Source organism: Pelophylax lessonae (genome assembly GCF_965119305.1).
Source record: "Pelophylax lessonae genome assembly, chromosome: 10".
Taxonomy (NCBI): Eukaryota; Metazoa; Chordata; class Amphibia; order Anura; family Ranidae; genus Pelophylax; species Pelophylax lessonae.
This window is the reverse complement of record NC_138777.1, coordinates 148,369,043-148,395,437: the sequence shown is the minus strand read 5'-3', so window position 1 is coordinate 148,395,437 and position 26,395 is coordinate 148,369,043. Positions and strand designations below refer to the sequence as shown.

The 26,395-nt window shown below is 46.4% G+C and overlaps 1 protein-coding gene across 1 annotated transcript in view; it reads right to left on the bottom strand.

Annotated features, from left to right (window-relative positions):
• The window catches only part of PACS1 (phosphofurin acidic cluster sorting protein 1), a 550,726-nt gene that overhangs the window by 444,521 nt on the left and 79,810 nt on the right, over positions 1–26,395 (bottom strand). Inside the window, exon 4 of the mRNA XM_082271176.1 lies at positions 21,858–21,983. Coding sequence (XP_082127302.1) covers positions 21,858–21,983 — 126 coding nt within the window. The remainder of the gene's footprint in view (positions 1–21,857; positions 21,984–26,395) is intronic.

Here is a 26,395-nt window from a genome sequence, read left to right as displayed (position 1 = left end):
GGGACTGCTTTCCCTTTTCGGTCTGTGGCACACTTCAATTTGCAATTAGTTATTGGCGGTGTTTGAAATTAATATTATTTTTACCTCATAAATTAGTGGATTTCAGCACTTTTATACAGTATATGTAGGATTGTATATTTCTTTTTTTCAGATATTTTGATTTTATGCACATCTAGACAGAACAACAATATTTCTTTATGGTATTTTCTACTCCCAATTGCCACATTCCAGCCCCCCTATAGTTTGAAGGACAGTAAACTGGCCCTTTGTTTAGAATGTTTGGAGACCCCCTACTCCCAAGTGATGAGACTGTTCAAGTACTTACATCTGGAGATTTAGGATTCACCAAACCTCTGTAGGTCTGGAGTATCTTTTGGACATTGATTGATTCCTGTGCCGACTGTTAACTCAGAGGAAAGTCATTTAGTTATCCTATGAGGAGGCCTTGAGAGCAAAAACAGAAAAAAAATAAAGGCTAGCACCTTGATATAGAAACCATGGTGCAATGGACAGACCAAAGGGAAGGGCAGCAAACTGGTAATACAGTGTGCACACTAGAAAATGCAGGTAGCATTGATGCCCCAGGAAACTGGAGACATTAAAATAGGCATCTTTAAAATGTTCATAAAGGCTCCTGAATGGAAGCAATGACGGATTTGGTGGGCTTCATGCAGGATTTTTGTACCTGAAAAGGCATTGAGAACCTTTAGATTAAATATGCGACAGATGCCCCCTCTAGCCTTGGGGATAGTTAACAGCTTTAAACTGAAACCCTGGAATCTTTATCTTTCTATGACAGGCTATGAGCACTTGAGAGAGGATCTTCGCCAGAAAAGCCAGGTTAGTCAGTCAATTTTTGCAGGGATGTTTGCAGGTTTGACAACATGAAAATGTAAGCAGATTGAAATTCCAGCTTGTAGCTCCTGTGTACAATGTTCTGAACCAAAACATGTGAAACATCCTGGGACCAGACGTCCGCAGGGGCTAAGGGCATTCCCCCCACTCTGACAAGTGGGAAATCCGCTCATTGTGAGGGGGACTTGTTTGCGGATGTGGGGGTCCCAGATTTTCGTCAGAAAAGAGTTCTAGGCTCTGCCTTGAACTTTGAGGCCTAGGAGAAATGAAAGGACCTCTTAGCCTCAGATGTAGAGTTTCCCAAACTGAGGTTGTACCTTCTATTGCTGGTAAACAAAAAAGGTACTCCGGTGACATCTCTGATAAAGTTATCCATGGATTCACTAAAGAGGAATTTCCCCATCAAAGGGCATACGCGAGGGACGTGTACCGAAATGAGGCCTATTCTGGGCCTCCTTTGGCATATTAAATTACCTAGCCCATCAACAATGTAGAGTAGGGATAAAGGCATAAGCCTTAATTGCTAGAGCACAAAAGAATCTGTTAAGATAGGTCCAGGAATCAGAGACATGTCTCTGGATCAGGCACCTATGTTATGGCAGAGGAACACTACCACAATGGCAGGTGGCAGGCCAGGAAACGACCGGGCAGTCTTTTTAAAAGGCATGAAATTGCCAACTCTAATATAGAGACTGCCCACATTTTCAAGAACCCCTTCTTAGAAGAGATGTATGTTTTTTTTTTTGTTTTTTTGTTTTTTTAAAGAATTTTAAGAATCATATTTAGCTAGATGGATGCAACACCGGTCCGATGCATCTTTCCCCCAGCGCTTCTAAAACTGAGAAATCAAACATCGATCGCTTGGTTCTCACAGCTCCCTGGGCAGAGAGCTGCTGACCATCAGTCAGCAGAGAGCTGCTCTGCTCCCCACGCACTCACTGGTGCGCTAGGCTGTGGAGGGGGCGGGTGGGGCCGGTGTAGGCTCTCAGAAGCTAGCAAAGAGGCTGAGCTGGGTGCCCATCCAGGCAGTGGGCGGATTCGGAGTTCATTGTTGTGATATTGCCCAAGCCTGGACCAGCTCTGTGAGGTCAGCCGACAGTGGGCTTCAGCTCACGGTCTGCTAAAAACTGGTCACAGGACAAACTACACCTCTGTGATCTGCACAAGTACAGCCAAACAAAGAAGACTTTATCTGGATTAGGCAATTAACTACACAAAACAAAGTTACAGAAGTAAAACGTACTGTAAAGTCTTAAAAAAGACTGGAGGTTTTTAAGAAAACCTAGATTGGTAATTTTAGGAATAGCTGAAAAAGGTAGCTCCTAAGCGCAGGCATGTGAAGACTGCATAAAAAAGGACCAAGATGGTATCCATAAGCTTTGGAGTTAGGGCTGCAGAGTGAGACTCGTCCTGTACAAAATCTCAAATAGGGACAGGGTACGACCCTCTTCATCCTCAGCTGACTGCTCAAAAGCCACTCCAGGGAAATCAGAAATGGACTACAGAGGAGAGGACAAGTAGCAAGTTTGCAGCCCTGAGCTCTAAGTTAAGGTGACAAAGGTTTTCCCCAAAAATCTCAACACATAGTGGCGGATAATTCCTCCCCAGATAAGACAGAGGAGGAGCCACTACTGAAGAAGTTAAGGAAGACTCAGTCTAGTGCCGAGGACTGAACTGGGAGCGCACACAACTTGAAGAATCTGGGGAGACTCCATAGGTCCAAGTGAAGTCAGCTAGTTCAGCCAGGGCAAACTCAGCGGATTACAAAAAGGAGAAATCTTTAACAAGAATGGAAAGAGTATGCAAGTCTTACTATAGGCATCCTAAGCTTTAAGGTCACTTTAACCCCTGTAACTGTGCTGCATCCTGTAGTGGTATCAGAAGAGTAAGGAGGTCATCCAGAGTTCTCTCTCATGCGGTTGAATGGCTCTGGAATGTCTGCTCTGAATGGAAAGTACAGTAATGCAGTAATGTCTTACTGTAAAAACTTGATTTTTGACTTACCGTAAAATTCCTTTTCTCTGAAGTTCACTGACAGACACAGCTTCACATTCTTCTTAACCATTGGGGTTATGCTGCCCCCTACAGGTGTAGAACACTAGGCAGGAAAAAAAAAAAAAAAAAAAAAAAAAAAAAACTTTACTACGCCTATGGGGCAGCCCCTGAAGGCATACACCCACTCACTATGCTATAGGATTCAGTTGTGTTGCAAGCAGTGTCAGAAGTAAAAAAAAAAACAAACCCACTCAGAAATAGAGGGGTGGGTGCTGCGTCTGTCAATGAACTTCAGATAAAAGGATTTTACGGTATTTAACCACTTAAGCCCCGGAAGATTTTACCCCCTTCCTGACCAGGGGGTTTTTTGCGATTTTTTACTGCGTGACTTTAACGGACAATTGCACGGCCGTGCAATGCTGTACCTCAACGAATTTGACGTCCTTTTTTTCCCACAAACAGAGCTTTCTTTTGGTGGTATTTGATCACCTGTGCGATTTTTACTTTTTGCGCTATAAACAAAAAAAGAGCGTAAATTTTGCAAAAATAACAATATTTTTCACATTTTTTTTATATGAAATTCCCCCCCCCCCAAAAAAAAGTAAAAATCAAAATTTTTTAACATTTTTGGCCACTTTGTTTTATGCTACATATGTTTGGTAAAAAAAATTGCAAAAAGCGTATTTTGATTGGTTTGCGCAAAAGTTATTGCGTTTACTAACTAAGGGAAAGATTTCTGTCATTTTTGGTGTTTTTTTTTTAACGCGTAATGGTGGCGATCTGCGATTTTTTTTGCGGTACTGCGACATTGCGGCGGACAGATCGGACCCTTGACTGACATTGACACTTTTGGGGTTACTAGTGACATTACTGCAGTAATCAGTGCTATACATATGCACTGTTACTGCAAAATGACACTGGCAGGGAAGGGGTTAACTTTATTGGGGAGGGAGGGGTTAAGTGTGTCCCTAGGGGCGTGCTTTTTACTGTGATTGGCTGTGGCTACTAGTGTAGGAACAATGATCAACGGTCCTACATAGTAGAACCGTATGATCACTGTTTCTACACAGGGGAGAATGACAGGCGGCTTGTTTACATCAGCCACCTGACTTTCTCCCTCTGCACCGACGATCGTCGAGTGACCGGCGGACATCGCCCGCTATAGGCTCACAAGGAAGTGACAGGCAAGTGACGTAGATCTACGTCACTCTGCCTGGCCGGGGCTGACCGCCGCAGTAAATAGTCGTGCGGCGGTCGGCAACCGGTTAAAAAATCCAGTTTTCTCTATCATTCATTGGCAGACGCAGCTCCATATTCTTCTTAACTATTGGGATGTCCCAAAGCAGTATTTGCATGGGGGGTGGGAAAACAACACAGAGAAAGAACGTAATTCCCTAAAAGCTAAACTTAGCCAACCAGGTAACATGGAGCTCAACCAAGAACAACTGGAGCTCACCTAGAAACAGCATACACCCTCAAAGAGAAAAAAATGCTCTTTTAAACAGCAGCCTGCCAAACCTTGTGGCCAAAAGAAGAATCCAAGGATGCCAACACATCTACTTTGTAAAACGTGAAGTATTTTGAGGTGCAGCAATCCACCTTTTAATCATCGCATCTTTATCATCTTTTTCCACATCTACTTTGTAGTATTTAGTGAACGAGTGCACAGACGACCAAGTTGCCGCCTTGCAAACTTGTATTACTGAGGCCTGATGGTGAAAGGCCCAAGAGGCACTCAGCGCCCTATAAGAATGCGCCTTCACAGAGAAAGCTGGAACCTGACCCTTAAGTGAATACGCCTGTACCACTGTCTGCCTAATCCATCTGGATATGGTCGCAGCAGACGCAGCCAATACCTTCTGAGGTCCTTCCATTAGGACAAAAGTAGAGTCTGATTTCCTGAAAGACTCAGTAACCACCAGGCAAACCCTAATTTTCTGAACAACAGCCAAAGAACGCAAGACAGTTTTCTTGGGATGCTTTGGCTTAGGATAGAGAAGGCACCACAATGTCTTCATTCAATGGAAATCAGAAACCACCTTAGGAAGAAAACGACTGATTAGGTCGAAGTACCACTTAATCTCTGTGGACCACCAGAGAAGGAGAACTGCAGGACAGCACCGCCAATTCAGACACTCTGCGGGCAGAGGTAAAAACCACCAAAAGGCTACCTTCTGTGAATCAGAGGAATCTCCCTAAGTTTCAATGAGAGGTTTTTGAAGAAGACAGTACCAAGTTAGGAGCCCACGGAGGGAACGGGGACCATATTGGAGGAGCCACATGACAAAGTCCCTGGATAGAAGTGCGAATCAAAGAATGCGTAGCTAAAGGGCGTTGAAAAAACATTGCCAAAGACGACACCTGGCCTTTAATAGTACCCAAGGCCAACCGCTGCTTAACCCCTCTTTGGAGGAAAGCCAATATCCTAGCCACTGAAAAGGAGTGTGAATGCACCTAATAGATTCACACCATGAGATGTACGATTTCCATGTACGATGATAAATCTTCCTGGAGGTAGATTTTAGAGCCTTTAACAGTGTAAGAATCACTGAGTCAGAAAAAAAACCCTACCCTTCAATACATGGCTTTCAACAGCCACGCCGTTAAAGCCAGCGACTGTAAAGCAGGATGGAAGATCGGCCCTTGAGACAACAGATTTTCCCTGAGAGGAAGTCTCCAAGGAGCATCGGAGACTAACCTTACCAGATCTGAATATCAAGACTGGCGAGGCCAGTCTGGGGCCACCAGATGACCAGAATCCCTTCCAGCTCTATTTAGTGCAGGAGCCTCAGCTCTGTCAGCTTGATTAGCAGCTCGGCCAGCTCGGTTAGGAGCTTGGACAGCCTGGTCAGTCTCCCGGACAGCTTGGTCAGTCACTCAGACCGCCAGCCACAAGTAGGCCACAAGCCGCGGCCTCAATTTTTGGTCCGATCCGGCTGCGTGAGGCATCCACCGGTCAGCTTGCTCAGGTACCCGGACAGCCACGAGAATGGCACAAAGCCACAGACTAAATTTTCGGCCTGACCCAGACGTGTGGCACAGACCCACAGATGAAGAAATATCCGCTCCCCCCAAGCCTATACCCACCGCAGGGAGCCCAAAGGACATCCCTGTCCCAGACACTAACCCCAAGGGGGCCAGGCACTTGCTAAAAGACCCCACGTGGGCGATCCTGACAGCAACCGCCTCCACCCCCCTTACTGGAAGGAAGTGGCAAAAGCCAGCTCCTACCTAACCCGGGGAGGGAGGGTGCATGGGGGTAGGTTGGTGCAAAAAAGACCACCGTGACTGTTAGAGGGGCTGTGGGAAAAAGGAAAGGGAAACGGGGGACGGACCATGCTAAGGAGGGGCCCACATACACCCCGAGACCGCAAGAGCTATGGGGGGGCCACTACTCAGCATACCAACGACAATCGGCTGGGCGCCACTCCAGATAGACTACCTCTCCACTCGGGATTGGGGTACTGATGGCCAAGGGGCACGCTGCGACTGAGGCCGAACCAGGTAGTGTAAGTCCCGGCGAGGTGTTTCACTCAAAAAGCCAGCCCCCGTCCATTGGGACTCTGTCGTGGCGAGGTCACACACGGAGCTATAACCTGCACATGCAGGCCGGACTAGGAGACCTTAAGAATCTAGGAAATCCAGTCCGAAACCCAGTCTGGCTGTTGATTGCAATTCTCTCAGGAACATAACGAGTTAAAAAACTTAAGATTTTAACAAAGGATCCCTTTAAAATAAAAATAAAAGAAAGCTAAGACTAAAGTCCCAGCCGGTAACTAGGTCCTAGTTCTAAACTAGGCAGAAAAAAACAATCCTATAGCAGAATGATTGGGTGTATGCCTTCAGGGACTGCCCCTTAGGCATGGTAAAGTTTTTTCCTGCCTAGTGTCCTACTCCTGTAGGGGGCAGCATAACCCCAACGGTTAAGAAGAATATGGAGCGGAGTCTGTCAATGACGATAGAGAAATCCTTTTCTCTGAGGTTCACTGATGGACACAGCTTCAAGTCTTCAGACCATTGGGCTTCATGCTGTCTCTTAACCACTTAAGCCCCGGAGGATTTGGCTGCTAAACGACCAGAGGGTATTTTGCGATTCGGCACTGCGTGACTTTAACGGACAATTGCGCGGTCGTGCGACGCTGTACCTAAACGAATTTGGCGTCCTTTTTTTCCCACAAACAGAGCTTTCTTTTGGCGGTATTTGATCACCTGTGCGATTTTTTGATCACGCGCTATAAACAAAAAAAGAGCGTAAATTTTGCAAAAATAGCAATATTTTTCCCTTTTTTTTTTATATGAAATTCCCCCAAAAAAAATTTAAAAATCAAAATTTTTTAATATTTTCGGCCAATTTGTTTTATGCTACCTATGTTTGGTAAAAAAAAATCGCAAAAAGCGTATTTTGATTGGTTTGCGCAAAAGTTATTGCGTTTACTAACAAAGGGAAAGATTTTTGTCATTTTTAACGCGTAATGGCGGCGATCTGCTTTTTTTTTTTTTGCGGTACTGCGACATTGCGGCGGACAGATCGGACCCTTGACTGACATTTTTGACACTTTTGGGGTTACCAGTGACATTTCTACAGTAATCAGTGCTATATATATGCACTGTTACTGTAAAAATACACTGGTAGTGAAGGGGTTAACTTTATTTGAGAGGGAGGGGCTGTGTGTGTCCCTAGGGGCGTGATTCTAACTGTGATTGGCTGTGGCTTCAACTGTATGCAGAGTGATCAATGGATCTACATAGTAGATCCATGTGATCATCTCTCATACAGAGAGGAGAATGACAGGCAGCTTGTTTACACAAGCTGCCTGACTTTCTCCCTCTCCCCCGCCGATCGCAGAGTGGCCGGCGGCGTTTGGGTCCGCCGGTCACACGCGCGGGGGGGGGGGGGGTCCGTGACCACGCGGGAGCGCGCCTCCGGCGACGGGCGCTCGCTCCCTAAACCCTCACAGGCGAGCGACGTAGACCTACGTCACTTTGCCTGTGAGGGGCTGACCGCCGCCGTAGATAGTCGTGCGGCGGTCGGCAAGTGGTTAAGGAGTAGAACTAGGTGGAAACCTTTTTGTATCCCAGAGGGTATACCATCACTTCCTGCTGTAGGACTCTAGTTTGTAACAAGCAGTGTCAGAAGAACATATAACTCAACCCCAACATAGGGGTGGGTGCTGTGTCCGTCAGTGAACGTCAGAGAAAAGGATTTTACAGCAAGATAAAAATCCAGTTCTTTCGTTCACTGACAGACACAGCTTCAAGTCTTTAGACCATTGGGATGTCCCAAAGCAGTGTCAATATGAGGGGTGGTCAAAAAACACAGCAAACGCAGAATTCCTAACAAGGCTAAACATAGCCAACCAGGTAACAGGAGCTCAACCAGGAACAACTGGAGCTCACCACCAGGAAAAAAAAAAAAAAAAAATCGAATCCTCAAGAAGCGTGAGCCTCTGCAACCGCAGCCTGCAAAACTTTGCGGCCAAACGTTGCATCCAAATATACATCCACCTTATAAAACTTTGTGAATGTTTGTACAAACGACCACTTAGGCGCCTTGCACACCTGAACCACTGAAGCCTGATGACAGAAGGCCCAGGAAGCACTAAGTGCCCTCGTAGAATGTGCTTTATCAGGGAAAGGAGGAACCTGACCCTTAATAGAATAGGTCTGCACCACTGTCTGCCTGATCCACTTAGAGATGGTAGCAGCAGATGCGGCCCGCCCCTTATGAGGTCCATCTGAAGAACAAACAAAGAATCGGATTTTCGAAACTGTTCAGTCAGCGCCACGTACTCCCGAATCGCCCGTACCACATCGAAGGAATGTAAGGCAATTTCCTTAGGACATAGGGACGGTAACACAATATCTTCATTCAAATGAAACCCCAAGACAGCCTTAGGAAGGAACGCCTGACAGGGTCGCAACACCACTTTGTCTCTATGAACCACCAGGTAAGGTGACCGACAGGACAATGCAGCCAACTCAGACATCCAACGTGTGGAAGTAATAGCTACCAAGAAAGCCACTTTCTGCAACAGAGTGAGCAGAGGAAGTTCTCGAAAATTTTCAAATAGAGGCTTTTGAAGCACTCACAGTACCAAATTGAGATCCCAAAGAGGTACCAGGGAATCACATCGGAGGAGCCAGATGGCAAACTCCCTGCACAAAAGTGTGACTTAACCGCCAACATTCTTTGGAAAAAGATAGCCAAGGAGAAAATCTGGCCCTTGATGGTGCCCAGAGCCAAACATGGATCTACACCTAATTGTAGAAACCCCAACAGGCGAGACACAGAAAAGGATCGGGGAGAACAACAGTGTAGGAATCACTGACTCCGAAAGTCCTCTGTCCTTCGGCACCTGGCTTTCAATAGCCAGGCCGTTAGAGCCAGCAACTGTAAAGCAGGATGGAAGATTGGTCTCTGAGACAGAAGATCTTCCCTGAGAGGAACTTTCCAAGGGACGTCTGCTACCAGCCTTACCAGGCCTGTGTACCAAGACCGGCGAGGCCAGTCTGGTGCCACCAGAATGACTGGAATCCCTTCTACCTCAATTCTGCATAGCAGCCTGAACAGGTTGTATTGGAGGAAAGGCGTAAATCAGACAATACAGACCCCAAGGGGCCACCAGGGCATCTGCGGCATTGGCCAGAGGATCCCGAGACCTTGACCAGAATCTCTGCACTCTCCTGTTGAGACGGGAAGCCAGCAGGTCCACATTTAGGGACCCCCACCATAGACACAGTTGATGAAATACCTTCAGGTGAAGAGACCAATCTCCCAAATCCAACGTCTGCCGACTGAGATAGTCCGCGTGCCAATTCTCTGTCTCCAGAATGTGCACAGCAGAGAGGGCCGAAACATATTGTTCTGCCCACCTCAAGATGCCGGCCACTTCTCGGGCCGCTAGGGCACTCTTTGTGCCCCCTTGATGATTGACATATGCCACAGCCATAGCATTGTCCGATTGTATCCGGACAGGGTGTCCCTGCAGACATCGCAGTTATTGTTGAATGTTTGGCCCTTGGGAGGGGCAGGTTGAAGTATATAATAGAGCATGGGTCTTTGGTGGTGTTTTTCCCCCGTTTCTTCTTGCCTGGGTACTTCCGGGCCGCTGGAACACACAACAGAGCCCTGCTGTTTCCTTCCGGCCTCTCTTGGTCCAAGGATTTCCTGGCCGCTGGATTGCACTAGCTAATAGGATGCCTTCCAGGTGACGATATCTGGCTTATGTCAGTTCCGATTTCTTACTGTTAAAAGGGCGTACTTGTGTCACTAGCCATGCCTCTGAAGAAATCTGATTGGATGAAACGCGGCAGCCGGGACGCTGACATAAGTACGCTATGAGCCGCGGCAACTCTCCATGTATATTTTGAAGCTCATATTTGTTGTATTTCTGCGAGTATCAGTTTAATAAACTTTACCTACTTTTTATGGAACTTCACTATGTGTTGCTTTGTCACTCTCTCTTGGTATCATCCCCCGTGCATGTGAGGTTATAAACGACATATCCAGCCTACAAGTGTAGTCTGTTTGATACTTTTACTTGATTGATTCCTGCCCAGTTGAAGTGGTTAACGTGAGGCTGTACATCTGATCATTGATATAGATCATGGTGCATTTTCTATATGCCTATCATCCCTTTTGACTCTGGTAAGGCATAAAGCCAAATGGTCTGAAGAATTGAAGCAGTGTTCGTCAGTGAACGAAAGATAAAACTGGTTTTGCAGTTTTCTCCAGGATTTGCAACACCTGCATTACATTCATTATAGGGCTAATTCACACATGCGGTGATAGGAAATTTACTGCATTGTAAAAACGCCTGTTGCTGCAAGGACACACAGAAAATAATTGTTTCCTATGTGTTCCATTAACACTGCAACGCAGCCTGGAGCTGTGCTGCAGTGTGTTGCAATAAAATGCAGACATGCGGCATTTTAAACGCACGCTATACTGAATTCCTTGGCATTGTACATCAGCACAGCACATCACGCTACTGTACATTGACATGCAGGGTTTTTCTTATCGTAAAAAATAAAGGGGGGGGGGAGCGGTGTGGGATGCGCTGAATTTACGGACCACTCTGCCTCCTACTGCAGTCGGGAGTGGACAGCTGCCACAGAGGTAAAGCACTCCGGTAGCTGTACATTCCGGTGTGAATACCGCCAAACATGAAACCAGCATGCTGAGGAGTTGGGTAAATGGAAACATGCAGATAGGCATCTTGGATGTAAACGGATGCCATATATTCCCCTTGTCTCAAGGAGGCAATTACTGACCTTGCAGATTTCATGTGAAATTTTGGAATTTGAAGGAAGCGGTTGAGGAATTTTAGCACAAGTACTCCCTCTGGGATTTAGTACCATATACAGGATTGAGTAGAATCCTTTGAACCTGTCTCGTGGTGATACTGGCACAACAACTCCCGGGGACAGGAGATGGCTCAGGGCATTCTGCAAAGCTGAAGGGGTAAGGGGGTACAGTTTTAAACTACTTTGTACCCCTTTGAAACCACCAATTGACCCACAGGTCTGAGACGCCTGTGATCCAGAGGAGGAGATCATGACCTTGCTCCTTCTTTCCTTTACCCCAATTAAACTCCTCCTTTGCAATATATAATTCTATACTTCAAACTTGATAGTTATGTTTTTTTTTCCTGTTTGGACCCTGTGTTTTGCAATTTTCATGCATTTGGGAAATTACTTCTATATCCTTTTCTGTTTGTTATATGCTCTTAAACTAATAAAATATTTTGAACAAGAAGGTAGCCTGATGTAAACGGACAGCTGACCTCTTTACACCCAGCCGCCAATAAAGATAACAGGGATTCGCCCATGTCCACTAAGCAGATACTGAACAGGCATGGATGTCAAAAAACTGACATCTGTCCTGTTCAGCCCTGATACAGCAAGGGTAACGGATATGTTCATGGATACCCTGCTGAGCAGAGAGGACTACGCTCCACCTGAAAGGAGCCTTAAGTCGAATCCTAGACAGGTGCTCTGCGTTTAGAGGAGCAAGGGGCTCCTGAGAAGGTTTTTGAGGTCTTCCATGGTGAAAGTAAATCCTTCCCTCCTGTGACAGCTTTGAAGAATTGATGAAGTGCCTCACCGAACAGACGTCTTCTTATAAATTACATATGTCAGACCTATGACTTGTTTAGGGTATAATTTGTTAATTCACCAAAAAATAAATAAAAAATACATAAATATAGCCTTCAGTCCTTACCGTGTCTTCAACTTATGTGCTAAATCATACAACTATACAAAAATCACAGATTAAGGCCCGGTTAACACTAGTGCAATGCCAGACATTGCATATGACAGCCCTCAAATTTTCCACTCGCCTACTCGCATTTTGCGAGTGGAAAATTATGTAGGGCGAGCTCCGGTCAGGGGAAGAGAGGAGAGGAAATCCGGCCGAAGAATCGGATAATGTCAGCGGCGGATCATCCCGCTGTAACAGCTTTAATTGTAATTGCCGGGCGCTCGCCGACATACACAGTCCCGCCTCCAAGCCCGGCTTCTTTGATAGACAGAACACCTGGCCAACCAGGACGTGGACGTCTATCAAAGAAGCCGGGCTAGGAGGCGGGACTGTATGTCGGCGAGCGCCCGGCAATTACAATTAAAATCTGTTACAGCGGGATGATCCGCCGCTCCGACATTATCCGGCCAGCAGTACTGATGGAGGGGGTCAAGCCGATCATCTCATGTTAAGGCGAGCCAGTACAAGGGAGGGTGGGATGGATGGATGGCTGCCCTGGGCGTCTGTGTCATGGGAGGTGGAGGGGGCGCTGCCAGGAGTGTTTCTGTGACTAGTGACAGGAGAGAGCGGGATGTGCTCTCTCTCTCTTCTCGCCGGGCTTCACACTCCTGTCAGTATAGCAGACATCAGATCGGGACTTCTTCTCCCCTTAAAGAGTCAGAGTGGAGGTGGAGCGGAGGAGAAGACAATTAATTCCTAAAGCTTTGCACGGACAGCTGGCGGGAGAGATGCGGCTGCAGAAGGGGAAGAAGATTGCGGCTCAGGAAGGACACTGGATGTCAGATTCGGACTATACAGAGTTTGTTATCCCCTGTCCTCCGAGTCAAAGCAAGCAATGTGGAAAGGGGGCGGGTGACATCCAGTGTCATTCCTGAGCCGCAATCTTCTTCCCCTTCTGCAGCCGCATCTCTCCCGCCAGCTGTCCGTGCAAAGCTTTAGGAATAGGAATAGGCTTCTCTTAGGCTCCTCCTCCGCTCTGACATATGAAGAGGAGGATCACAGAGCGATGTGCTGCGCTGTATCTGAGGTCTGCATGCTGGAGGAAAGGAAGAACTACACTGGGGTACAAAGCTTATCCTGTCACCTCCCAAATTCCCATCTCAGCACAATTCCCCCCCCCTCCTAGCACAACCCCCCCATCTCAGCACAATTCCCCCCCCCTCCTAGCACAACCCCCCCATCTCAGCACAATTCCCCCCCCCCCTCCTAGCACAACCCCCCCCCCCATCTCAGCACAACCCCCCCATCTCAGCACAATCCCCCCCTCCTAGCACAACCCCCCCATCTCAGCACAATCCCCCCCTCCTAGCACAACCCCCCCATCTCAGCACAATCCCCCCCTCCTAGCACAACCCCCCCATCTCAGCACAATCCCCCCCTCCTAGCACAACCCCCCCATCTCAGCACAATCCCCCCCTCCTAGCACGCCCCCCCCGCCCTCCTAGCACAACCCCCCATCTCAGCACAATCCCCCCTCCTAGCACAACCCCCCCCCCCATCTCAGCACAGTCCCCCCATCTCAGCACAGTCCCCCCATCTCAGCACAGTCCCCCCATGTCAGCACAGTCCCCCCCTCTTAGCACAACCCCCCCATCTCAGCACAATCCCCCCCTCCCTCCTAGCACAACCCCCCCTATCTCAGCACAATCCCCCCCTCCCTCCTAGCACAACCACCCTATCTCAGCACAATCCCCCCCTCCCTCCTAGCACAACCCCCCCATCTCAGCACAATCCCCCCCTCCTAGAACAACCCCCCCCCCTCCTAGCACAACCCCCCCATCTCAGCACAATCCCCCCATCTCAGCACAATCCCCCCCATCTCAGCACAATCCCCCCCTCCTAGCACAACCCCCCCATCTCAGCACAATCCCCCCCCTCCTAGCACGCCCCCCGCCCTCCTAGCACAACCCCCCATCTCAGCACAATCCCCCCTCCTAGCACAACCCACCCATCTCAGCACAGTCCCCCCATCTCAGCACAGTCCCCCCCCCCCTCCCATATTGATCCCACCTAGAAGTAATCATCTTCTCCCCACCCTCCTGCTACAAATTATCTTATCTCCCCCCCCCCCCCCCAGGACAATCCCCAAAGTATTTGTACTAGGAGGGGTGGGGAGAAGATTACTTCTAGGTGGGATCGATACGGGGGGGGGGGGAGGGGGGTTGTGCTGGGATGGGGAATTTGAGAGGTGACAATATAAGATTTCTTCTAGCAGGGGAATTGGGGGGGGAGGGTGCTAGGAGGAGTGATTCGTGCTGGGGGGGGGTGAGGATTTGTGCCAGGAGTGGGGATTTGGGGATCGTCCTTGTAGAGATTATTGGAATGGGGTGGGGGGATGGTTTTGTGCCAGAACAGGAAGTCTTGGGGCTGTTAAAAAGGGGTATTTGGGGGGGGGGTTGTGCCAGTAGGAATAATGGGGGTTTTTTGTGCTAGGGGGAAAATTTTGATGGGGGAGGATTTGATGGGTAGGATTTGTTCTAGGAGGTGAAATTTGGGGGGGGGTACTAGGAGGGTGATTTGGGGGTTCCAGACCCTTGATGGGCACTGATTAGGCTGCACTGATGGGCACTGAAAACTTTGTTATTAATATTTATTTTTGTAACTTCTGCATTAATGCAAAAACATTTAACAGTGTAATTTTATGAGATAATTTATGAGGGCGTATTTAGGGGCGGAATTAGGGGCGGGGCAGGGTAGGAGTTGGGTGGGGCAACTGGTGGCGAGTAACCCTTAAGGCCTGGCTAGTAGCTCAGGACTTTAAATTTTGAGCCCTGGCATATGATTTGCACCGCATTGCTGTGCAGATCATATGCGCTGTCTTTGCGATGCAAATTCAGCGCATACAAACTGTATGGCTGAATTCGCATTGCATTAAGACCAACTCCTGCATGAATCTCTTTGTCCGCACTGGAATCGAATACCCATGCGATTCGGTCCTGCAATTCGCATTGCATTTTTAAAACCAATTCCAGGGTGTCATTAACTTAACATCCATTCCCCAATCAGTTCGCATAAACAAATTGCAATTTTGATGTGGTGCAGATTTGCAGCAAATTTACACAGCATCTAGTGGAAACCGACCCTAGGTCTCCATACTATTTGTAGATTACTCTTCAATCTGTACTAGGTCTTCAATTGCAGTGCTAAAACATACATCTGTGCAAAATCGCAGTTTATTGCTCCAAATTATCTGCAGAATATCACTCTTAAAGTTATCATCAGGTGTATATAAACAATGCGGTCTGCAGAATATTGTTCCAGGTTTCCAACGTTGTAGGATACAAAAAGATTACTGCTCCATAAAATCTCCAAAGAACTCCAGAGAAAACTTTTTCTCTTTGGAGAAGATACGCTTGAGAAGGGACATGATATCAATGTACAAATACCGTACTGGCGACCCTAGCATAGGGAAAAAACTTTTTAGCAAAAGGGAATTTAAAAAGACACGTGGCCATTCCCTAAAATTAGGAGAGAAGCGGTTTAACCTTAAACTGCATAAAAGGTTCTTTACTGTCAGAACAGTAAGGATGTGGAATTCTCTTCCACAAGCAGCGGTATCAGCAGGGAGCTGATACGGATTAGATGGGCACTTAACACACACACACGGTTGAACTGGATGGACTGGTGTCTTTTTTCAACCTCACTATGTAAATTAAATAGTACATTCAAATAATAGTTTGTGTACGGCAGAGAATTCCTTCATGGGATCTGCAGAATATTACTCTTGTCCCAAATGTTAATTCATGCAATTGTTTTACAAACGTGCAATTGTGAGAAAACATGGCAAAAGTGCCTCTCCACGTGCCCCAAAGCATCACCCTTACCAGATAAAAAGACCCTTTAAGTTAATAAGAAGGTCTGACAGCGCTATTTGTTCTTCTCTAAAGCAGCACCTTCTCCTTTGGCACATTTGAACCACTTCTCCAATATTCCATCCTTTTAGCTCCAGTCCACCATTTCAAGCAAAAAAAAAAAAACAACCTAACTTCCCGATGACCCCAACACATCCACCCTATAAAATGAACCCCCCTCCAGCTCAGGTCTCACTCAACACTAACCCCTCCTCCTTCTCTGGACCCATACAAACTTCACCTACCCTCAATTCTCCCTACCTTCCACTGCATTCTCTACTCTGCCTCCCACCCTTTCCACTTTTTAACATCCTTCACCTCATTACTACCCATTCCTCTCTCTTTTGAGTACTCTGAAATCTAAAATACAGATCACATACAATGGGTTCCATCACACAGTGCAGAGAACAGTCTTCTACACACTAAAATGCTGACTATTGGTTATGGGACTAGTCATGTTTTCAATGAAACACATGTGTTTATGCTGTGTGTACTGCATAAATCAAGAAGAAAAAAAAAAAGATGGAGTTCATGGAGCATACACTATACGGTAGTTTTAAATTACATCAATGATTTTTTAAAGTGCTGCATAAGCAAATGCCTAGTGTATATGGCTAAATGTTTTCTTCTTTTAGCAGGTTATTAAAGATTTTTGTATAATCGGTTTCCAATCGATGGCATGAATGGCCTTTATACGTGTATCTCTCGGAAAATAGGGGTTTGTACTAAACATAAATATCCTTTATTTTCGTACATCACTGGACACAGAGCCATAAATCAGAACATATGGGTTATATAGACACCTGGTTAAGGACACTGGCAACCCCTCCCACACAGGAAGTACATCAGTTTTTTTGCCAGTGTTTAAAAGGTGAAGGTCGCTGTGGAGAGGTGCTCCACATGGTTAGGTTTCAAAGAAGAAAGATAGCTTATGCTATCATACCCCAAACAAAGATCACTGGATCTAAGGGGTTAGCTATCGGATCCATCTAAAAACAGTCAATGGACTAAAAGGATGGTACCCGAGCCTCGGGAAGCAGATATGAGGTTTTGCCTGAAACGCTGTCCTTTTTAGGCGCTGGACCCTGGAATACCAAACCGCAAAAGGCGCTCCGTGGAGGTTGCTCTACAGGTCCAAGGCAGCGGCCTCTGTTTTATAGGGGACCCAGTCCTTGAAGGTCTCTGAGACCATGCTCGCCGTAATGGGTGAAGATTGGATTCTTGCTTATAGCAGATTCCTGCGGCAGGACTGGTAAGTCCATTTTAAAAATTTACACAGCATACAAACCTTAAAAGGTTAAAATTGCAAAATTAAGATTACAGAGACGTGTGTCAAGTGTCTTTCTGCTTGTAATTACATGTATTGTAGAAGGTGTATGCAAAGTCTGTTTAACCACTTAAGCCCCGGAAGATTTTACCCCCTTCCTGACCAGTGGGTATTTTGCGATTCGGCACTGCGTGAGTTTAACGGACAATTGCGCGGTCGTGCGACGCTGTACCTAAACAAATTTGGCGTCCTTTTTTTCCCACAAACAGAGCTTTCTTTTGGTGGTATTTGATCACCTGTGCAATTTTTTGATCACGCGCTATAAACAAAAAAAGAGCGTCAATTTTGCAAAAATAGCAATATTTTTCACATTTTTTTATATGAAATTCCCCCCCAAAAAAAATGTAAAAATCAAAATTTTTTAACATTTTCGGCCAATTTGTTTTATGCTACCTATGTTTGGTAAAAAAAAAAAAAAAAAAATCGCAAAAAGCGTATTTTGATTGGTTTGCGCAAAAGTTATCGCGTTTACTAACAAAGGGAAAGATTGTCATTTTTGTTGTTTTTTTTTTAACGCGTAATGGCAGCGATCTGCGATTTTTTTTGCGGTACTGCGACATTGCGGCGGACAGATCGGACCCTTGACTGACATTTTTGACACTTTTGGGGTTACCAGTGACATTTCTACAGTAATCAGTGCTATACATATGCACTGTTACTGTAAAAATACACTGGTAGTGAAGAGGTTAACTTTATTAGAGAGGGAGGGGCTGTGTGTGTCCCTAGGGGCGTGCTTTCTACTGTGATTGGCTGTGGCTTCAGATGTATGAAGAGTGATCAACGGTTCTACATAGTAGAATCGGCGTTAGGCAGTCGGCAAGTGGTTAAAGCATATTGTTACACTGTTTCTTACCCTGAGCTGATTACCTGATTACCTGAATGGTTTCAGCTGTGACAAACAAGATTCAGCCTAAGCTGCTCTCACCCCATGTTTGCTGTTTTCGCCTTGGCGTCCGCATGTTTGTCTCCCACTTCCTGGCATGTCTGTGGCGAGAATGTTTGCGCGGGGGGGAATCTTCGCTTTTTATAAACAGGCGTACGCCACGTAGGAAGGCAGGTTCAAAACGCAATGGCGTGCACGTGTACGCCATGTACACGGCGCGCATGCCTGGCTCAGCATAAAAAGGAGCAAATTTTAAAAAGGAACTGTTTCCAACGCACTAGCTTCTGTCAGAAACTGAAGGGGACACAGAGCAGCAACAGCTGGGTTGCTTCCACTGTGTCTACTCCCCTTGATAAGCCAGAGGCATCTAGCCAATCTGAGCCAATACGGTTGTCAGGCATAGTAGCTACTCCGTGTACTTCTGCCACAGCCTATGTTACCAAGGACAATTTGGCGTCGGCATTAGCCAGCCTGAAGGGTACTACTGCTGACATGATTGCAGTACCACTTGGATGTAAGAAGCGGGTTAGATCCTCTTCTCCTGAGCCGCCCCCTGAATTAGTTCAGGATTGGGCAGAGGATGTGGAAGATCAAGCTGAAAGTTCCACTTTCGGGGAGCCAGAGGAATCTCTATCAGCCTCTCAATCCCAGTGACTGCTTATTCAGTCTCTTGCCGAGATGTTCCGGGCTGGTATTAAGCTTCCGCCCTTGGAGACAACTGAAACCTCTTTTTCCTCCCTGGGCTTATTGTGCCCTCCTCAGAGTCCTCAGTCATTTCCCATACATCCACTCTTGGAGAAAGAAGTGTATAATTGGGATCATCCTGACAGGATATTTGTTCCTCCTAAAAAGTTTTCTTTGTTATATCCTATGGAGGATAAGTTTTCTAAGAGATGGAAAATTCCCACTGTGGATGCAGCCATTTCTTCTGTTAACAAGAATTTAACCCGTCCTGTAGATAATGCCCAGGTTTTTAAAGATCCAGCTGATAAAAAGTTGGAATCTTTATTGAAAGCCTCCTTTGCAGTTGCAGGTTCTGCAGTACAACCAGCAGTAGCAGCCATAGGAGTGTATCAGTCTTTGAAAGACCACATAAGGTGAGTGTCCAAGACTGTTCCTTTTCAATGAGAGCCTGTGGAAGATCTGTCAGATCTACCTCGCACTTTGTGTTTCGCAGTAGATGCTCTTATGGACTTCATAAGGCAAATGTCACAGTCTGCTCTGATGACAGTGCATATCCGCAGAATCCTTTGGTTAAAGAGCTGGTCTGCAGAATTACCATGTAAAAAAAATGACTGCCTAGCTTCCCCTTTCAGGGAGAACGCCTTTTTGGTGATGACCTGGATAAGTATATCCAAAAGATCTCGGGGGGGGGGAAGAGTACGTTGCTACCTGTAAAGAGGAAGAGCAGGCGTCCTTCCTTTAAGATCCCCAGCACACATAATACCAGTGCCTCCAATTTCAGACAGTGGCGACGGCCTCAACCGTCTGCATCCAGACCCAAGCCTTCAGGGAAAGGTCAAAAAAAGCCCTGGACCCAGAGATCAGCCTAGTCTTCCCCTAAGCCCTCCCAGTGAAGGGGCGCCCCCACTCGCCTGGGTGGGGGGGAGAAGGCTCCTGCAGTTCTCAGGTGTATGGGTGGAGTCGATTCAGGACAATTGGGTCGTCTCCACCATTTCACAGGGATACAAGCTAAAATTTCGGGTGTTACCGCATCCTCGGTTTGTGAGGTCAAGTACACCAACAGATCCCTTAACCACTTACCGCAAATCGACGTAGACCTACGTCGGCTGCAATAAGTGGCTGTACCGGGGTGATGCCTGCAGCTAGAGGCATAATCCCGGTACGCTTTTTTAGAGCCGGCGGTCGGCTTTCGGAGGCGGCGTCCATGATGTTACGTCCAGGTTACTCGGCTGCTAAAGGCGCCAAATTTAAAAAGTGACTGTATTCAAAAGTCCTTAAGTGGTTAAAAGAAAGATCTCTCTTTCAGGCACTGGATCAGCTGAGCACTCAGAGGGTGTTAACTGAGGTTCCAGAAAAAGAAAAGTTCAAGGGTTTTTATTCAAACCTATTCATAATCCCCAAACCAAACGGGGATGTGAGACCTATTTTGGATCTCAAGGTGCTGAATCAGTTTCTGAACGTTCATTCATTCCGCATGGAATCAATTGGTTCAGTCATAGCCTCCCTGCAAGGAGAGGAATTTCTAGCATCCATAGACATCAAGGATGCATATCTTCATGCGCCTATATTTCAGACCCATCAAAAGGTTCCTTCGGTTTGTGATTGGGAACCATTATTTCCAGTTTGTTGCCCTGCCCTTCTGGTTGGCCACAGCTCCAAGAGTGTTCACAAAGATCCTAGTTCCAGTAATGGCTGTTCTAAGGTCCTGAGGGATATCCGAACAATCTATTACTAATAGATCGATCGGCATCAGCTCTAAGCCAAAATATCCTTCAGGCAGTAAATTTTTTGGAAAGTCTGGGTTGGATACTGAACTTATCAAAGTCAGCATTACAGCCAGTCCAGTGCCTGGAATACTTGGGGCTTCTTGTCAACACGGTGCAGGCAAACATATTCTTGCCAACAAGAGGGGTCTCAGGCCTGAAGGGTCAGGTTCGGTCTATAGTAAGGCTGATATATCTGTCTATACATCTTTGCATGATGTTATTGGGGAAGATGGTCTCCACATTCAAGGCAGTTCCCCGTGCTTAATTCCATGCCAAAACCTTGTAGAACAACATTCTTTCTGCGTGGAATGGAAAAATTCAGTCCTTGGGCTGGTCCATATCTCTGCTACCAAGAGTATGACAGAGTCTTAAATGGTGGCTGTTGACCAGAAATCTGGAGAAGGGGGAAATCCTTTCTTCCAGTGACCTGGAAGGTAGTGACTACAGATTCCAGTCTCTCCGGCTAGGGAGCGGTTCAGGAGGACGCTACTGTCCAGGGGAAATAGTCTTGGGTAGAGAGTCGTCTCCCCATCAACATTTTGGAAATTAGTGCAGTCAGTCGGGCTCTGAAATTCTGGATGCCCAGACTTTGGGGTCACCCTGTCAGGGTGCAATCTGACAATGCCATGGCTGTGGCTTAGGTCATCCATCAGAGAGGCACAAAGAGTCGATCAGCCAAGAAAGAGGTGAATATTATCCTGTCCTGGGCAGAGAAGTTTGGGGTGCTGCCAGCGGAGGGGTACGCTGCAACTCCGGGCATTCCAGGTCGTCGCGTTTCAGTGAGACATCCACTCGCAGGCTTGTCCCCGCAGATCCAACAGAAGATGTTTGGAATTTAAAGTGCAGGGCAGCTGCAGGGAATGGAAGGGATTCCGCCAGCAGCTGTCCATTGTAAAATAAAAAAAAGGTTGCTAAAAGACCATTTCAAAAGTAGTTGATACAGCAGGCTAAAGACATCCTAGGACACACCAGCAAAAAACTATAGTATGTAAATCATGGGAGGGGTTACCCAGAACTGGCCTATGGACCTAAAGTTTTTACTTGTCAGTTTTCAATCATCCTGCAGGAGCAGTAAAACCTAGATTTTTAAGAATTCTGTGGCCTTTAATGGATGATAGATTAAAATAACTAATAATAGAAAAAATAGGCATATGTACATTTTACTAACTTCCTTATTTATTTTTAATGTGCACAAAGCATTTTTTTTTTTTTTTTAACAATGTCTTTGTCTCACCTCTGCCATATTTATTACTCCAACAGCCAGGCTCTTATAACCGAGTATTGTTCGATTCTTGTACCTCTTACGTCTCTGCAACATGATCTGCAGGCGATTTGCATTTCTCTTTAAGAAGTGTGGATACTATGGGTAGATAAAAAAAAAAAAACAAGAATAAAATTAAAGTGAATCGGTCACAAAAGGAGGACATTTGAGTAAGTAGAACCTGAAGAAAACCGCTTTGAAAAAATGTTACCGTGACAGAGTGTAGTTGCCATCATCCCTTTATGCAGAACAAAGAAATCCTTTTATTATGGAGATTGTATATGCAACTCAAGTATAGACAAAATATTATGTTAAAAATATTATTTTTATTAAGAATCTTTAAAAATATTTTAAAATTCATATGTAGTATACAGTAAAGCTCTGGGCTTCATATCTTTTTTGCATATGATACATTTACGCAGTGAACAGCGATTTTTACAGATCGTTTATACAGTGGTATCTCCTAGCTAAACGCAAGCATTGCACCATCAACAGCACATTCCAGGTATCAAGCTGGAGAAATCCACGCATTTCAACAATGTCTTCTTTAAAAGCGGAGTTCCACCCTGAAAAACATTTTTAGCTAAAAATACCCCCGGGACAGTCAGAGCTAGTGCATTTCAGCAACGATAGCCTCTGCACTGTCCCGTTTCACTTACCTTTTAGAATACTTACCTTGAAAATGTCTTGTCAAGCGCTGCCATCTCAGGTGTGGGCAGCTGAAGCCGGAGCGTCCACTTCGGTGTCCCAGAATGCCCTGTACCGGCCCTGCTAGTCACTTCCGGGGCAGGCGCATCATCCTAACAGCGTATGAATCACCAATTCAGACACCCCTCTTTCATTCAGCACCTGGCTTTCAATAGGCAAGTCGTTAAAGCCAGCGACTGTAAAGCAGGATAGAAGATTGGCCTTTGAGCTGAAAGATCTTCTCTGAGAGAGAGAGTCTCCAAGGGGCATCGGCAACCAGCCATACTAGATCTGCCTACCAAGACCGTTGAGGCCAGTCTGGGGCCACTAGGATGACCGGAATCCCTTCTGCCTCTATTCTTCAGAGGAGTCTGGGCAGAAGTTTTATCGGACGAAAAGCATATAACAGACGATACTGGCCGCAATGGGCCACAAGATAGTCTGTGGCGTCGGCCAGAGGATTCCAAGACTTTGCTACAAACCTCTGTACCTTCCTTTTGAGAAGAGAGACCAATAGGTCGACATCAGGAGTCCCCCACTGGAGACACAGTTGAAACATTCTCCCTTATCCAACGCCTGCCTACTGAGGTAGTCTGCCTGCCAATTTTCCATCCCTGGAATATGCACAGCAGAGAAGGCTGGAGCAAAGCATTCTGCCCACCCTAGAATGCCGGCTACTTCCAGGGCCGCTGGGACACTTTTGGTGCCCTCTTGATGACTGACATATGCCACGGCCGTGGCATTGTCTGATTAAATCCTTACTGGGCGCCGCTGCAGGCGATCCGTCCATTGGGACAGGCAAAGCCTGATCGCCCGAATTTCCAGGATATTGACTGGCAGACTGGACTCCTCCAAAGTCCAAACCCCCTGAGCACAATCCGTGCCCAAGACGCCTCCCCATCCGGACAGGCTGGCATCCGTGTTGACCACCGTCCAAGACAGGGGGAGAAAGGATTTTCCCTGTCGAAGAGCCGGAGAATGGAGCCACCAGATCAGGGACCCCCTCGTACCCTGGCTCAACAGGATCAGATTGTCTAGAGACTGAAATCTTGTTCCATTTGACAAGAATCTCTCTTTGCAGAGATCTGGTATGGAACTGAGCAAATGCAAGCGCCTCAAAAAGGTGGAGACCATCAGGCCCAGCACTTGCATGCAAGCCCTGAAAGATCACCTCTGGTTGGACAACAGGAGCTGAATTACATCCTGCAACTTCTGGAATTTCACCTCCAGAAGAAACACCCAGGCTGAGGCCAAGTCCAGGGTCAGGCCCAGGTAGTCCAGTTTTGTGGATGGCACCAGAGCAGATTTTTGGAAATTCAGTTTCCATTCAAATGCTTGCAAGGTTCGCACAGAAATGTCCAGATTGACTTTTAAGGCATGCAGAGAATCTGCTCGCAGAAGGAGGTCGTCCAGGTTCCCCAGTACTGCAATTCCCTTCTGCCGTAGCAATGCTAACACCAGGGCCAAAACTTTTGTAAACACCCGAGGAACCGAGGTGAGACCACAGGGTAACGCCACAAATTGATAGTGCTCCTCGCCCACGGCAAAGCGAAGAAAACGCTGATGCCTGACACATATTGGTATATGAAGATAAGTGTTCTTGATATCAATGGAGGCCAGAAAATCCCCTTGATGAAGGGACACCGCTACTGTGCGAATGGACTCCATCCAAAATTTTTGAACCCGCACAAAGTGGTTCAAGGCCTTGTGGTCCAGGGTTGGACGGACCTTGCCTTCCTTCCTGGGAACAGTAAATAGGTTTGAATAAAACCCCTGAAAGCGTTCTGATTCTGGAACCTGTACAATAACCCCTTGTGAGAGCAGATCTTGTACCACCCCAAAAAGACCTTGCAGGCGATCTGGAGACAAACGCAGGTTGGAAGAGAAGAACCTTGCCGGAGGAGAGGACCAAAACTTGATCTTGTAACCGGACCGAATCATCTCATGGACCCCATTCTCTTGATTCAAGGAAGTCCACGGATCCGGGAAAAAGCGAAGACATCCCCCCCACACCAGATACGGGTGAGGGTGCCCCTTCAGGCAGAAGTGGGCTTGTCTGCAGGTCCAGAGGAACCCACTCTCGGCTTACCAGGCCAGGGCTTCTTGAAACCTCCTGCGTGGTTCGGGCGGATTTTGATCCCTTGTCCTGAGATCCCGAGGGACGAAAAGGCCGCTTATGAGTCGAGAAGAAAGGGCCACGTTTACGACGAGACTCTTTGCTCTTGGTTTAAAAGAACTGAACAGTCCTTTGGACGTTGGTAGACAATGTTGTGGTGGAGGAGTAATTTAGGTTGTCCAAGTATGCTAGTGAATGCATTAGGTCAGTAGAAGTGCAAGCAACAGGGCAAGCAATTTTGTGAATGTTCAGGGTGCAGAGGTAAGCTCTAATGGCAGTGCAAGAAATTGACAGTGTAAGAAATTGACAGTGTTGGTCTTCCAAAGATAAAAGCAGAAAGCATTCACGTGGAGGAAAGATGGGCATATGTAGATAGCCATCTTACCCATTTACTGATGCAAGAAATTCACTTGTCAGAGAAACAAATGACAGATCTTGCCGATTTCATCTAGAATTGTTATACACACAGAAATCTGTTTGGAGGTTTTAGGATCAAAATGGGGCGGAAAAACCTTTTCTCTGGTATAACCACCTTGTGACTGAAGTTGGCGTAGGATGGCCAGTAGATCTGCCTAGCTTGGAGTGGATGCTAGTAGGTCGTAGGGTAGAAATGAAAAAGGGTCAGAGATAGAAATTCTATTCCCCCCCCCCCCCCCCGATATGACACATTGGACCCACAGGTCCAGGACATCCTGGATCCAGATGGTCACGAATGCCAATAGAACTGAACCCACTCTAAAGAGTGGGGATTTCCCTTCATTGTGAGAAGGGCTTTTAGATAGGCTTGGTAGGCTTAGGGGTCCAGGGCTTGAAAACAAAAAGGAAATGTTAAGTCTTGATTTGGAGGTTTATGCCTTTCATTGATCAAAAAGTGGCATCTGTAGGAGTTTTATGCTTTTTTTATTATTATTATTAATGGGGTAGGAGTAGTGGCCACTGTTGGAATAGCCCAGTCAAAGTCTAGACCTAAAACCAATTGAAAATCTGTGGCAAAACGTAAAATTGCTGTTCACAGATGCTCTCCATCCTAACTGACAGAGCTTGAGCTATTTTGCAAAGAAAAATGGGCAAAAATATCAAATCTCTAGATGTGCAAAGCTAGCAGACACATACCCAAAAAAACTTGCAGCTGTAATTGTAGCGAATGGTGATTCTACAAAGTATTGTCTCAGGGGGGCTGAATACAAATGCAGGCCACACTTTTAAGATATTTGTAAAAACAAAATTTAAAACCATAATTTTTTATTAACTTCACAAATATGTGTCACTTTGCATTGGTCCATCACATAAAATAAATTTAGGTTTTTGGTTGTAACATGATAAAAGTGAGTACACCCCTCATGTTTTGTAAATATTTTGTTTACAAGTGTAAATTTGCTGTCCCCTCAAAATAACTCAAAACAGCCATTGTCTAAACTGCTGCCAACAAAAGTGAGTACACCCCTCAGTGAAAATGTCCAAATTTGGCCCAAAGTGTCAATGTTTTGTATGGCCACCATTATTTCCCAGCACTGCCTTAACCCCTCTTGGGGTTGACTGAAGTCCTTTTCCACTCCTCCATGACGACATCACAGAGCTGGTGGATGTTAGAGACCTTGCGCTCCTCCACCTTCCATTTGAGAATGCCCCAAATGAGTTTTAATCTTGGTCTCATTAGGCCACAGGACATGGTTCCAGTAATCCATGTCCTTAGTCTATTTGTCTTCAG